Raw genomic sequence first — 16,723 nt, 5'->3', positions numbered from 1 at the left:
TTTGAGGAGGTCAGTTATCAGTTGGGGTCATGACCTTTACCCTGCATAAAAGAGAGCTATAGAAGGTGTGTGTGTGTGTGAGAGAGAGAGAGAAAGAGAGAGAGAGATCCAACTTCAACTTATGTGTGACCTGATTCAAACGTAAAGAGTGTGTACTTCCTGCAGCCCTGTTACTATGACAACCATTCTGCCTTTTGCCCTTTGACCGTTTAGAGTGTCCTAAATAGGCCTTTGTTCATTTTGGGATTGTTTTCTCATCTCTTACACGCACCTGTATTAGAAGAGATTGCGAAGCGCAGAGTTTGGATGCATGTGTCTGATTGCTGAAGCTCTTGGTTCAGCCTCTTCATTGTGCTGGACTAAACCTAGGAATACTGGATGGTACAACTGATTGTTTTGTAGCAGATAAAAATGAGGCTGCTGAACGTTTTTCTCCTCTTCATCCTGCAGAAAGGTGAGAATATGCAAACACTTGTCTGTCAGGAGTAAAGGTGCAGGTGAAAGAGTGAAAGTGAGTTCATCACACTGAAACTGAAATTTGCATGATAATTATTTTTAGTTCCTACACTTTTTTTATCAGCATATGTGAACCTGGACCACAAAACCAGTCACAAGGGTCAATTTTTAGATTACTTATGCATCATCTGCAAGCTGAATAAATAAGCTTTCCGTTGATGTATGGTTAGGATAGGACAATATTTGGCTGAGATACAACTATTTGAAAATGTGGAATCTTTGGAAAAATTGATAATTTGGACCCATACAATGTATTTTTGGCTATAAACATACCTGTGCTACTTAAGACTGGTTTTGTGATTCAGGGTCACAATCATGTGACACTGAAGACTGGAGTAATGATGCTGAAAATTCAGTTTTTCCATCACATGAATAAAATATATTTTAACATATATTACGAAGAAAAAAAGTTACTTTAAAAGTAATATTTACTGTTTTTCTGTTGTTTTTATTTTCTTATGAATTTTGCATAAGAACTCTTAAGCGATTAGTGAACAAGACCAAAATCTAAAGTCTAAAATTTTGTTTAAAATATTTATAAAATTGTTATTTTAAGAGTCACCATTCAAGGATAAAAATACTTCAATGCTTCTAACACAAAATTCTACCAATAATTTTCCTTAGTATCAAATGTTTTATTCAAAATCATCAGTTCATTAACCTTTAACTCACTGCACGTTATGAAAGTATATTTAAAAAAAAAAAAAAAAAAAAAAGATAAATCATAAAATAATATAAATAACAATTGGATTTTACATAAAATAAAAAAATAAAACAATATTCGGAGTGGTTCTTGTTTTAGGTTTGTTGCTCGACTTAAACATTTACGTTGATTTGTAGTGAAAATTTATAATTATTATAATAATTATTATTATTATTTTTTTTTTTTTCGAAAATTTTCAAGTCAACAATTTTGAAAAATGAATGAAATAGTGTCAAGGGCCCCATTTCCAAAGCAAGTATTATATTAAGTAATTTGAGATAAATTAATAATATATAATACAAAAAATAGTGTGAATAAGAAAAAGAATATTTACCATCTAAAATATGCAGTTTGTGCTAAACAGTTTAATATACTTAGATTTCATACCTTATTTGTGACTCTGGACCAGTTATAACGGTAAATTTTTTAAAATTAAGATTTATACATCATGTAAAAGCTGCATAAATAAGCTTTCCATTGATATATGGTTTGTGATAGGACAATATTTGGCCAAGATACAACTATTTGAAAATTTGGAATTTGAGGGTGCAAAAAATCAAAATATTGAAAAAAATCACCTTTGAAGTTGTCCAAATGAAGTTCTTAGCAATGCATACTACTAATCATAAATTAAGTTTTAATATATTTGCGGTAGGACATCTACAAAATATCTTCATGGAGCATGATCTTTACTTAATATCCTAATGATTTTTGGCATATATCCATACAATGTATTATTGGCTATTGCTACAAATGCTTTGCTACTTAGGACTGGTTTGTGGTCCAAGTTACATTTGGGCAAACATTCTTGTATTCCTGTTTACATAATATTACACTGCATTCAGCTTATTGGAATGTTATGGTGACAACATATGAATTATCCATGTCAAAAACATGAATGTACGACAAATACTTTTCTCTGTACAGTTCATGGAACTGCAGTTTTCTGCCCAGAAACAAGTGACCTCAATTCTGATGAGCTTCTGATTGGTGAGTTCTGATTGGAATGCCCACAAGATATTATACGGACACTTTATTTACATAATTTCCATTATATATATATATATATATTAAATCACATAAACAATCGTTTATAGTTAAAATAGACGTATGTTTGTGTGTGTTTGACGTACAGGTTGTCTGGGTGTGCGGTTCACCTGGCTGTACGCTGTGTTTGATGACCTGCGGTCGGTGTTGGAGTTCACGGTTAACCTGCGATGTGAGACCGGACTCTGTCCCGGGGACATCGAGAATCACGGACATTACTGCAGCAACGCAAACACGCGGGACGCCGCGAGCGCGCACGTAAAGCCTGCCGACGCACTCGACCGGTGAGAGAGCGCGCAGAGAGAGATAGGAAGCGGATAAAATTAGACTCAGGAGGGGGTAGAAAGATTTTAAATGGATTTATTAACTTCACAGTGGAGTCCGCACTCACACACACACAAACACTCAACGCGATATTAAAAATAAAAACAGGCAGATCAGTGAAGCGTGTAAAAAAAACAAACACGCACTTTATATTAAAGTGCATATATTAACATAAATGCACACATACGAATATAATTTGATTTGAAGGCGCACACATACACCCACATCTATAGTGAGATCAGAGAACATTAATGTTTTCATTTCCTTTGCCGCCCTGTTTTCTTGGAATCTGTATAAATACATATATACTAATAAATTACAAATTAAAATCAATGTGATTGTGTTGTAGGTGTTGTCTTACCCACTGGAGATGTTCGCAAGAGCTAAAGGAGAGAAACTGCAGTCGGAGGACACCGACGTACAACAACTACACCTGCAGCTACAACTCTAGTTGTGGTACATATTTTTTAAAAACATTTTCACAGCAGATTTTTGCCTTTCAAAAAGTCAAGGAAGGTATTTCTGACAAGGGGCTAAAAATATTTGTACTATATGCTTATAAAGCGCTGCAGTGACAGTTTTGTAGGCCAACTCGGAAATTACAGTATCAACCTGGTTCCCTTTCACAAAACCCAATAGCATTTTTCTATTTCTTAAAATAAGGTTTGTGACCAACAAACATTTATTTGTTCATCATGATCATTTTAAAGGAGAATTTTACTTCCAGAATGAAAATTTCCTGATAATTCACTTACCCCATGTCATCCAAGATGTTCACGTCTTTCTTCAGTCGAAAATTAAGGTTTTCGAGGAAACATTCTAGGATTTTTCCAGTCCATATGGACTTCAATGGGAGCCAATGGGTTGAAGGCCCAAATTGCAATTTCAATGCAGCTTCAAAGGGCTCTACATGATCCCAGCTGAGGAATAAGGGTCTTATCTAGCAAAATGATTGATAGTTTTCTAAGAAAAAATACAAATTTATATACTTCTTAACCACTCGTCTTGCATTAGCTCGACCTCACGCATTATGAAATCATGCATGTGATGTAGGCGGAAGCACCGATCCAGTGTTTACAAAGCTAACGTGCAAAGTATAGAATTTACTGTATGAAACGATGAAGTTACAGAAAACAGTTGACCCCAATTCTGTATACAGCATCTGCAGATATGTTGGATTTCTGTGAGGAAGGATTCTGTCATTGTGATCAGATGGTTATCAACTGCATCAGCTCCAACCATCCAGTCACAAAACAGGTTGGAGATAACCAACCAATCACATCACAGACAGGTAACAGTATTAAATCAGAGCACAAGCACCTTGACCTTTCACAAATGAGATGAAGTGATGAGAAATTTCAGTGGCACATAAGTGTGTTCAGAATCAGATAAATATATAGCAGCATAAGAATGTTTTCATAGTTTTCATCTCTCTTTTATGTTCTTCTCAGTCTCTCCCTTTGTGACGGATCTACACGATAATGACACCTACACTGTTGATATGGTCAATAGAACAGGTGGGGATGTTTAAACCCACATCAGTTCATTGTTTTATCCTTTTTTAAAAATTTGATATATTTATTGTTGTCTGTATATTTGTAGTAGCTGTGCAGCACTTTGTTGCTTTTAAAATATGCTTTATATACTGCATATACTGCATTTTTGAGTGAAATAGCAGATTACCCAAACATGAGCGATGCATTAGATATTAAACATTAGATATGCTGATTAACTAACAGTGTGGTTTGTGTCTCAGACAGGGTGGAGCTTTCTCCATCAGACGTTGACTTGGAGATCATGTTCTATGGTAATGCACAGAAATATGGAATCTGTTGATGTAAACAAACATGCCAACATACATACACTACCAGTCAAAAGTATTTCAACAGTAAGATTTTTAATGTGTTTTGTAATGTCTTCTGCTCCAATCCTGCATTTATTTGATCCAATAACTGCTAAAATAACTGCTTTCTATTTGAATATATTGCTAAATGTAATTTATTCTTGTGATCAAAGCTCAAGTTTTATCATCATTACTCAAGTCTTCAGTCACATCATCCTACAGAAATCATTCTAATATGCTGATCTGCTGTTCAAGAAACATTCATTATTATTATTATTATTATTATTATTATTATTATCAATATTCAAGTACAGTTGAGTACATTTTTTCAGGATTCTTTGATGAATAGAAAGATCCAAAGATCATCATTTATCTGAAATAAAAAGCTTTTTGAGTTTTTTTGGTAAAGAAATTATAGAAAGTAATACTTTTACTTAGTAAGGATGCTTTAGATTTATATTTCAGATAAATGCTGTTCTTCTGAACTTTCAATTCATAAAATCTTCATAAATATATTCAAATAGAAAACAGTTTCCAAAAATATTTCAAAATTTTACTGTTTTTGCTGTACTTTGGATCAAATAAATGCAGGCTTGGTGAGCAGAAAAAACTTCTTTAAAAAGCATTAAATCTTACTGTTCAAAAACTTTTAACTAGTAATGTAAATATATATATACAGTTAAAAAAAATAAAAAATAAAAAAAAATATATATATATATATATACACACACACACACACACATTTCCTATACATTTATAAACAGAAAAAAAAATACCTTTTCATTACAGGAATAAATGACATTTTAAAATATATTAAAATAGAAAACAGGTCTTTTAAATTGTAATAATATTTCAAAATATTGCCATTTTTACCAAATCAACCAAAATCAAACTTTTGAATGATAGTAATATTTTAATATTTGAAAATATTTTTGTATAAAATATAGTACTGAGACTTACTGTAGAAATATTATTATGATAATAATGTGTGACACATGTGCGTACAAGATAAAATTCCAGCTGGAATTTTGCATAAGAACGTATTTTCTGTGTATATAAGGAATCCTAAGCAATTATTAGTGAACAAGATCCACTCTGTCCTTCAGGATTTCTTTTTTTAAATATCATATAAAATGCCTCCCTCTTGTCTTTCAGGATTAAATGGCACACTGAATGAGACTGTGAGTAACTTCACCAATGAATTGGTGCTGGCTAACGGCTCTCAGGGCAGCAATATCCAGAGCACAAAGCTCCCTGGGATATTTGAGTCAGGTAAAGTGCTTCACTGAACTTATATTTAGACTCTTTTCTGTAGCTCAGAGGGTCATTTCTCCCTCATATCGCTAGTTCTGGGAACTCCAGTAATCCTCAGCCACCTAAAGACTTTAATTTATCTAAGCTGCTGAACTTCATCTTCAGGTCCAGAGGAAGAGGAGAATGAAGCAGAGGAAAGAGAAATGGACAAAAACTCAGAGAGAGGAAGTATAGTTGAAAGAGCGGAAGAGGAGGCAGTGAAATATGAGGATGGTAAGAGTGTGCCATTTTTTACAGCCTGAGATATAACCTCAGATGCACTGTGTTGGTTTTTGCATTTGAGCTTTTAGTTAGAACATAAACAAAGTTATCTTAAGTTGTATATCAAGGACTTCTTTGGAATCCCAGCACACTCACTGCTCAAATGTGATCAAATGATTCTAAATGGCGACAAGCCTTTAAACTTCACAGTTTGAGTTCAGCTAAGGCTTTTAGAATTTCTATTACATTCCTTTTTGTAGCTGCTGACTTCTTCTAGTTTATAATGAAGCAATTTAAAATAAAGAAAAAGCCTATATACATTAGCTGAAGATGTAAATTAAGTACCAATGCCATAAATTACCAAGCATAACTCAAGTGTAAATTATAACTTTAGTTCAAATTATTAAATGGATGCCACCTTATTGGGACAATAAAGCCCTCCCTACACCTACACCATACTTTGTTTTCAACTTTTGGATTGTTTCTTTAATTTTTATTGAAAATAAATGCCTTTCCGATATGATATGAGATTTGAAAAGGGAGAAAAAAAAAGTTTGGCAAAAGGCGGATTCGAACTCGGGTCAATTGCGTCAAAAAGACTATGACACTTTGTCTTTTGTAGAGTTGACTAGAGCTATTGTAAATAGCCTCTGCCAACAAGGCAGGCTGTTTGCACTTAGTGTAAATAGACACTCCAAAACTAAAAATTCAGGCATAATTTACTCACTTTCATGTCTTTCCAAGCGTGTAAGACTTCCTTCTGCACTAGTGTTATTTTAGTATTATTTTTATATCATTATATATTAGTAATATTAATAATTTATTCATATTAATATATTATTATATTCAGTTTTCATTTTGTTATGCATGTTGTTGTTTTTATTTATTTTTATTTCAATTTTAATAAAGTAGGATTAATATTAATACTTTATCTTAATTCAAGTTTTTTATCAGATATTTCTATTTTATTTTACTTTATTTAAGCTTCATTTTAATTAATGGAGAAGGATGTTTTAGTTGTATTTTTATTAAACAACAACAACAGCAGGGTCACTTTCTTATTAAATTTATAATACAATTTATACAATACAATTATACACTAATTCTAAATTATAGTAGTATTTTTAGATAATATTAGAATATACAAATAAACATTTCATCTTAAAACCATAATAACGTGACTTGTGTTGCACTTTCTGTATTTTAGTTACTGCTGTGCTGATGACAGAAGAGCCAGGCAGAGACAAAAATGAAGAGGAAATCCTCATTACCCACAATGCAATGGAGTGGAGCACAAACAGTGAGCATGTCTTCTACTGAAAACATATGTGACCCTGGACCACAAAACCAGTCTTATGTTGCACAAGTATATTTGTAGCAATAGCCAACAATACATCAGATGGGTCAAATTTATCGATTTTTCTTTTATGCCAAAAATCATTAGGTTATTAAGTAAAGATCTTGTTCCATGAAGATAATTTGTAAATTTCCAACTGTAAATATATCAAAACGTAATTTTTGATTAGTAATATGCAATGCTATGAACTTCATTTGGACAACTTTAAAGGTGATTTTCTCAGTATTTTGATTTTTTTGCACCATCAGATTCCAGATAGCTGTACCTCGGCCAAATATTGTCCTATCCTAACAAACCATACATAAACGGAAAACTTATTTATTCAGCTTTCAGATGATGTATAACTTACACTTATGTACACTTATGACTGGTTTTGTGGTCAGGGTCACATATGCAGATGATCTCATTAAAACATTCAGCATGTTTTCTGACTGTGATATTTTGGTTTTATGACAGATGAGCTGACTGGTAGCATAACACTAACCGCAACAACAGGATCACAGTCTGTCACAGAATTACCAGATACATACACAAACACTCATTCAAACACAAGTCCTTACTATACACCCCACACGACACCAACAACTCACACACAAACTGACCATAACTCATCTGAGGAGGATGACAATGAGAGTGATGAAGACTCACTTCAGTCTTCTGCAAGCAACACTTCAAAACCTGTCACACACACACCTGCACATACTACAACTAATTACCTAAGTGGCATTGCTAAACCATATGTCAGCCCACCTTTACACATCATAACAGAGGAAAAGAGCAATGAGTCACCAGAGGAGAGAGAAATGACAGTGAGTGCCAGAGAAACAGAAGAACATTCAACACAAACCAATCAAAGCCCTTATATAGTTCCGATGACCACATCCACTAAAATAACAACCAATCAGAACTCACATCCCAAAACAACCCTGCCAACAGCTACCTATAAAAACACAGTAGTTGCAAGCACTTTGGTGCAACTTCCATTTATGAAAGGAAGTGGGGAGAAAGAGATTTTGTTTGAAGACATCGAGAAGAGTGAGGAAGACAAAGAGACAGGAAAAAGTCAGGAAAGCAGTGCAGAACAACCTGGCTATTTAAGCACGACCAAACCAGCTACTCAAACACAACTCAACACAAAGCCATCTCTATCTAAAGAGGATGAAAGGCACAAGAAAGACAGTAGGGAAGATCTACAAAGTGATGAAGAAGCAGACGAATCAGTGACAACTCAAACCACTGTGATCCCATCCAGGGTCAAAGAGGTCAGTCCATCCATGTGGTTCCCTAGACCTCACAGTGTATCACCAAGACCAACAGCTCACACATCTGCAAAACCAACTAAGAACCACAAGACCACATCTGCAGTTCCTCCTCACAAGCCCGTCAGCACACGGACCACAACATCAGGCTACGCTTCTGTTGAAACCGCCCCTCATCCCCAGAAACCTCCCCGTCCTGCCTTGGATCGCTCACCGTCATTGACCACTACAGCTCAGCAGGAGTCTGCTGAGGAAGAGGAGCAGGAAAAAGAGGAAGAGAATACGCCATCTGACAGCTCACAGGAATCAGAGAAAATTGGTAATGTTGACAATTCACAGTAACTTCAATAAAACAATATAATTTAACCAAGCATAACGTGTTCCTGGATCAACAGACTGAAAATGGTTGTGAAAAAGGATGTGATGACGCATTTTCACAGTTAATAATGTAAACCTAGCAATATTTTTTATATCTTAATTTTTTAAAAAGTAATTTAGATTTATAACACTATACTTATAACACTATTGCTATTGGGGCAAATGAGGGCTCAAAAATTATATTTGTTGTACAGTAGTTTTTGTTCACTACTATCCACATTTATCTTCCTGTAAGAGTGGACTTTGTAAATGTGTAAATTGAGTCTCGCTTCCGGTCTCATCCGTGTCCAGCTGTTTTTAGCTATACAAAACAGCTTGTTTTTCTGATTGATATTGCAAATTGGTGTCTTACCATGTTATTTTAATGTATTATCTTAATTATGAACACACTGATTTGTAGTGCAAACAGTTTTACTGTTTACTGCACGTTGTTATTCTTCTTATTTTCTTATAGCGAATAATGAACTGGAAGTCTCACCTATAGGCTTACTTCCACACTGAAGAAAAAGGTAGATAGAAGCTTACCCAATTATGGCTACTTTTGCTTCGAGAACCTCAAAATGTGAGTCCAACCTTGTTCATACCTAACTTGTGAAATCAGAAGAAAATTACTGGTTGATGATAACCCTGTTCCTAAAATCTAACTGGTTGATTGGTATGGTAATGTTGTACAAGGATGTTCATCCAAGAACATGTCCTGCTTGGGTAAATTAGGTTAAGCTATTCTCAAAACACTTGTGCATATGCATCTATACTCAGGAGAAATCAGTGTGTGTATTTGTTTCCCAGAGTCTCACCGGGTCAGGAGACGGGCGGCGCCACTCTTTTTCTGGTCTTTATTGGAGGCTGCTGGACTGTCAGATCTGCAGCAGCAGCAAGACAACTCTGGAGGTGAGAAATATACAGAGAAAAGGACAAAAACATATACATATACATACATACTTCTTTTCAATAGTCTGAAAAAGGAACGGTTTTGCCTGTAGTGTCTTGCCTTAAAAGGATAGTTCACCCAAAAGTGAAAATTCTGTCATTAATTATGCATACTCATGTTGTTCCAAACCCGTAAGACCTCCATTCATCTTCAGAACACAAATTAAGGTACTGTAATGAAATCCAAGAGCTTTCTGACCCTGCATAGACAGCAGGACAAATGCCACGTACAAGGCCCAGAAAGGTAGTAAGGACATTGATAAAATAATCCATGGGACATCAGTGGTTCCACCTTAATTTTATGAAGTGGTACTGTTGTGAACGTGCATCGAAGACTAACATGAAAGAGAAAAAAATGTTGAATAAAGTCGTTATTTTTGCATTCTCATAACAGTGTTCGTTTTGTTGACGATTAAGTTTTGTCATAATTTTCGTCAGTGACATTTTTTCACTGCCAAACGAGACAATAATAAAATAAAACTAGTTTTGAATGACAAAAACTATGATTAAAATCTATTGAAATTTTCGTCAATGAATAAAAACAAGACAAAACGTTAGGGATTGACAATTTGGGAAGAGATTCATTTAGAACGACATGGTTAGGAGGTTATATGTGTACATTTGATCTGTCAATATCTGGGAATAAGAGAAGAGCAGATATGGATATTTTTAACGACGCAAAAGAAAACTCAATTTGGTCCGGTTTTCTGAGTGCGTGAACAGAGAAATGCACACAAAATGACAGTTTTGACAAGTATTCACATAAACACAGTCAGTTATGTCTTAGGTGAACATAAGCAATGTACTGATACATGTCTGATATTCTCCCAACCATTTAGTAAACAATTGGGAGATTATCATATGCGTATTAGTACATCGCTTCCGTGCATTCTGTCTTAAAGGCACAGTAGCCTAATTTAGTTCCTGTTGTCTATGGCATTGATGTTAATCAAGCAACAAAAGACAGACAATCTGCTCTTGACTGAATCACTTTAGTAGCCATAAAAAAGATTAAGCTAAATTTATTTATATAAATAAATACCTCAGTTTGAAAGAATAAAGAATGTAGTAAACAAGTTGTTATTAAGAATGCATAATTAGCCTATATAACCATTGGTATTTCATTAAAAAGATTCCATGTTCTTGTTTCTTTATGAGAAGTGGTTTCATTTCATTTTAATATAAAGGAATGTTGTGTGTCACAGCTGTTAAATCTGTGTCTATCATGATAAAAACTTAATATCAAACCTATATAATGAGTTTGGAAAGTTTAAAGAAATGCTTAATAAATGCATTACAATGTAACTAAACCCATTAGATTTTAGCCGACTAAATCTACAGTAGAAAATCGTATGATATTTAGTAGACTAAAACTAAAACAATTAAAATTACTAAAATATGACTAAAACAAAATGGCATTTTAGTCAAAAGTCTAAGACTAAATAAAAAATTGCTGTCAAAATTAAAACGGTCTCATAGCTTCATAAAATTACAGTTGAACTCGTAGTATCAAATGGACTATTTTAACAATTTCCTTACTACGTTTCTGGGCCTTGAACGTGGTAGTTACATTGCTGTCAGGGTCAGAAAGCTCTCGGATTTCATCAAAAATATCTTAATTTGTGTTCTGACCATGAACAAAAGTCTTACAGGTTTGGAACGACATGAGAGTGAGTAATTAATGACAGAATTTTCATTTTTGGGTGAACTATTCCTTTAAATACACATTGCTGCACAAATTGCATTGATGCTAACTGTAGTCCGATTACCTTGTATTCATGCTGCACAAAGCCAAGCTACAATTGCATTACTTTGGTCTGTTAGTCTGACTTGACAAAACCAGCTGGTACAATTTCAGTCAGACTAAGCTGTTTACATGATATTTTAAGAAGACATATGAAAGCTTTAGTGTTGCTGAAATCAAACTATAATGCGTGTAATCATACCTATATTGAATAAGTAACAAACAGACACAGAACTGATGAGAGAGAAATGACAAGACGCCAGAATCAAAGAAGTGTGGTTGCATTAATCTTAATGTGTGTGTGTGTGTGTTGGTAGAGTGCAGCACCTCTTTCCTCCAATACAGTGCATCTGGAGAGGTGTTGAGAGACATGTCTGCTCTGGGAGAAATGCTGTACTGTCTGACCGGACGATGTCCTCAAGAGTATCAACACTATGGCTGCTACTGTGGACAGCAAGGGACAGGAAACCCAGTAGACCAACTGGATCGGTAAGAACACGCAAACACACTCATATTTACTGGAAAAAATGCTACAGATTCAGTTAGGACAAGCAGTTATCAAAAGTTTTGTTTTTGCCCCCATTTTTCATGAGCTGAACTCAAAGATCTAAGACTTTTTCTATGTACACAATAGGCCTATTTCTCTCAAATATTGTTTACAAATCTGTCTAAATCTGTGTTAGCGAGCACTTCTTTGCCGAGATAATCCATCCACCTCACAGGTGTGGCATATCAAGATGCTGATTAGACAGCATGATTATTGCACAGGTGTGCCTTAGGCTGGCCACAATAAAAGGCCACTCTAAAATGTGCAGTTTTACTGTATTGGGGGGGTCCGAAAACCAGTCAGTATCTGGTGTGACCACCATTTGCCTCACGCAGTGCAACACATCTCCTTCGCATAGGGTTGATCAGGTTGTTGATTGTGGCCTGTGGAATGTTGGTCCACTCCTTCTCAATGGCTGTGCAAAGTTGCTGGATACTGGCAGGAACTGGAACACGCTGTTGTATATGCCGATCCAGAGCATCCCAAACATGCTCAATGAGTGACATGTCCGGTGAGTATGCTGGCAATGCAAGAACTGGGATGATTTCAGCTTCCAGTAATTGTGTACAGATCCTTGCGACATGGGGCCGTTCATTATCATGCAGCAACATGAGGTGATGGTCGTAAATAAATTGGCACAACAATGGGCCTCAGGATCTCGTCACGGTATCTCTGTGCATTCAAAATGCCATCAATAAAATGCACCTGTGTTCGTTGTCCATAACTTACGCCTGCCCATACCATAACCCCACCATGGGCCACTGACATCAGCAAACCACTCGCCCACACAACGCCATACACGCTGTCTGCCATCTGCCCTGTACAGTGAAAACCGGGATTCATCCGTGAAGAGAACATCTCTCCAAAGTGCTAGATGGCATCGAATGTGAGCATTTGTCCACTCAAGTCGGTTACGACGACGAACTGCAGTCAGGTCGAGACCCCGATGAGGACGACGAGCATGCAGATGAGCTTCCCTGAGACGGTTGCTGACAGTTTGTGCAGAAATTCTTTGGTTATGCAAACCGATTGTTGCAGCAGCTGTTCGGGTGGCTGGTCTCAGACGATCTTGGAGGTGAAGATGCTGGATGTGGAGGTCCTGGGCTGGTGTGGTTACACGTGGTCTACGGTTGTGAGGCCGGTTGGATGTACTGCCAAATTCTCTGAAACTCCTTTGGAGGCGGCTTATGGTAGAGAAATGAACATTCAATTCACAGGCAACAGCTCTGGTGGACATTCCTGCAGTCAGCATGCAAATTGCACGCTCCCTCAAAACTTGCAACATCTGTGGCATTGTGCTGTGTGATAAAACTGCACATTTTAGAGTGGCCTTTTATTGTGGCCAGCCTAAGGCACACCTGTGCAATAATCATGCTGTCTAATCAGCATCTTGATATGCCACACCTGTGAGGTGGATGGTTTATCTCGGCAAAGGAGAAGTGCTCATTAACACAGATTTAGACAGATTTGTGAACAATATTTGAGAGAAATAGGCTTTTTGTGTACATAGTCTTAGATCTTTGAGTTCAGCTCATGAAAAATGGGGGCAAAAACAAAAGAGTTGTGTTTATAGTTTTGGTCAGTGTATGATTTCTTGAGCACTAAATCAGCATATTAAAATGACTTCTGAAGGATCAATGATGCTAAAAACTGGAGTAATCATTCTGAAAATTCAGCTTGGCATCAAATAAATAAATTACATTTTAAAATATTTTCAAACACAAAACAGCTATTTTAAGTTGTAATAATATTTCGCAATTTTACTGTTTTGCTATAAACCGTTTTGCAATAATTGATCAAATAAATAGATCATAAGAAACACGTCATAAGTTAAGGGTGTCCAAGCTATTGACTGGGAATGTATATACTTGTACACACAGAAAATAACATTCAGTGAAGCTCCGTTGTGTCCTGACTGTCCTTGACGTGTCTCTGTGTCAGGTGCTGTTTTCTGCAGCAGTGCTGTTTGGAGCAACTCATTGTGTTGGGTTGCAGGAAAAACAGAAAGCTCAACGCTCACATCAGCTGCCACAAAGGAAAACCTCAATGTACTGCATTACACAGACACAATGCATGCCAAAAATATTAAAATTACAAACATTTTTCTTGGAGGTCAGTTCTGTGTTAATAATCGTGTTATGTATGTGTTGCAGGTTCTGGTGTGAGTGTGTGTGACCGACTGCAGTGCATCTGCGATCGATCGACTGCTGAGTGTATGGCAGCTTCACACTTCAACCGCTCAGTCACCTCCTCGTGTTCTGGGCCCCGCCCACCATGCCACCATAAATCTCATTCTTCAGCTCAATCATCCAGTCAGGACTCCAGTGAGGAGAGCAATGAAATGACCCCAGCCCGACCTCAAACGAACACACAAAACCAATCAAACACACATGTACAACCACACTCACCTGCACTCAACAAAATCCCCACACACAGCAAACCAGAACAGGATATTAAAGTGGAGGAGAAGGAGGAGGAGGAGGAAGAGGAAGAGGAGGAGCCAGGGAAGGAAAAAGAAGAGGAGAAAGAAAAAGAACAAGAAGGTGAAGAAGAGGAGGAAGAAGAACTGGAGCAATAGAATGAGGCAGTTCTGTATTTTGTTATATGTGACCGTGGACCACAAAACCAGTCATAAGGCTCAGTTTTTCAAAATTGAGATTTATACATCATCTGAAAGCTGAATAAATAAGCGCTCCATTGATGGTTTGTTGGGATGGGACAATATTTGGCCAAGATACAACTATTTGAATATATGGAATCTGAAGGTGCAAAAAAATCTAAGTACTGAGAAAATTGCCTTAAAATTTGTACAAATTAAGTGTTTAATAATGAATATTAGTAATCAAATATTCAGTTTTGATATATTTATAGTAGAAATTTTACAAAATGTCTTCATGGAACATGATCTTTACTTAATATCCTAATGATTTTTGGCTTAAAAGAAAAATCAATAATTTTGACCCATACAATGTATTTTTGGCTATTGCTATAAATACACCCCAGTGACTTAAGACTGGTTTTGTGGTCCAGGGTCACATATTCACATATTTTCTTACTTTGATGCATATTTAATGAAAAGTTAAGCTCAGTTTGAACTCGCTCAGTATCCAGAGGCCACACAAGATCATCACCCAAGATCTGCTGGTGCTTGACCTGTTAAAGGATCGTAAATGCCAACAGTTGAATTTTCATATTTTTTCAGTATTTTTTATTCACTAGTAACTGATGTTGGTGTAATTAAAAAATAAAGCCATTTATTATGTAAAAATTAGTCTTATTTCATTTAATATTTTTTGTACATCAGCTTAAACTTATTTCAGTTAGTTTTCAAGACATCAAGTTTTTAATCAAATATTTATATTTTATTTTAGTTTAGCTTATTTTAATTAACAAATGGTCAAAAAAGACCAAAATAAACAAAAAAATAAATCTCGAAAATATCAAGAAATGTCAGTCTTGTTTCACAAAAAAAAAAATAAAAATAACAAAATAAATAAAAAACAAATGAAATGATTGCATAAAGTGCAAAAGAAGACAATTTGTAGAAATATTAAGATTTTATGAATGTCTCCCAATTCTCAATAGCCTACTGCAATCTAATGCAAACATAATTTTCAGTACTGTTATGTGAAATAAATGATTTTGAGATCCACCTTTTCACACTGAGGACAACTGACGGATTCATATGCAACTATTACAGAAGGTTCAAACGCTCACTGATGCCTCAAAAGGAAGCATTAAGAGCCAGGGGGTGAAAACTTTTGAACAGAATGAAAGTGTACAAATTTAACTTATTTTGTCTTGGAAACATGGAAGTATCTTCTGTAGCTTCTAAGAGGCAGTTCTAAATGAAAAAAAATATTATATTTAGACAAAATAAGAAAAATGTACACATTTCATTCTGTTCAAAAGTTTTCACTCCTGGCTCTTAATGCATCGTGTTTCCTTCTGAGGCATCAGTGAGTGTTTGAACCTTTTGTAATAGTTGCATATGGGTCCCTCAGTTGTCCTCATTGTGAAGAGATGGATCTCAAAATCATACAGTTGTTGGAAAGGGTTCAAATAAACATGATGAAAAACCAAAGAATTTGTAGGACCTGAAGCGTTTTCTGAAGAACAGTGGGCAGTTTAACTGTTCAGGACCAACAAAGGGCTCATGAGGGGAAAAAAACACAGCTGTGGATCATTTAGGTAACAACACAGTATTAAGAATCAAGTGAATGTAAACTTTTGAATGGGGTCTTTTTTATAAATTCAACCAATATTCTCTCTTGTGGACTATATGTAAATGTCTTTTATGTGAAATCTCTTATTCAGGTCAGTACTAAATAAAAAATAACAAATTTTGTATGATCCCTCTTATTTTGGTAAAATAATTAACATTTTGCAGATTCTGCAAGGCGTATGTAAACTTTTGACTTTAACTGTACATCATGGTAGTTTTTGATGCATTTAAACTTATTTTAATTTAAAAAATTGTGGCCTTAGGCTGATTTTTTTACTGCATTACAGTAATGAGATTTACAAAAAAAACAACAACAAAAAAACAGAAACAGTAAG

The 16,723-nt window shown here is 35.5% G+C and overlaps 1 protein-coding gene across 1 annotated transcript; it reads left to right on the top strand.

Annotated features, from left to right (window-relative positions):
- The first annotated feature begins 411 nt into the window (after nucleotides 1-411).
- oc90 (otoconin 90) lies at nucleotides 412-15,389 on the top strand. The gene is made up of 15 exons (XM_051136885.1): nucleotides 412-454; nucleotides 2,147-2,209; nucleotides 2,355-2,550; nucleotides 2,940-3,046; nucleotides 3,750-3,881; nucleotides 4,042-4,107; nucleotides 4,347-4,397; nucleotides 5,589-5,705; nucleotides 5,853-5,960; nucleotides 7,156-7,248; nucleotides 7,762-8,883; nucleotides 9,732-9,833; nucleotides 11,934-12,105; nucleotides 14,105-14,211; nucleotides 14,317-15,389. Exons 1-15 carry the CDS (start codon nucleotides 412-414, stop codon nucleotides 14,739-14,741), a joined length of 2,904 nt encoding a protein of 967 aa, XP_050992842.1. The 3' UTR covers nucleotides 14,742-15,389.
- The last annotated feature ends 1,334 nt before the right edge of the window (nucleotides 15,390-16,723 follow it).

Source organism: Labeo rohita, chromosome 2 (genome assembly GCF_022985175.1).
Source record: "Labeo rohita strain BAU-BD-2019 chromosome 2, IGBB_LRoh.1.0, whole genome shotgun sequence".
NCBI lineage: Eukaryota > Metazoa > Chordata > Actinopteri > Cypriniformes > Cyprinidae > Labeo > Labeo rohita.
The sequence above is the reverse complement of the archived record's forward strand: the minus strand, read 5'-3'. Positions and strand labels throughout refer to the sequence as shown.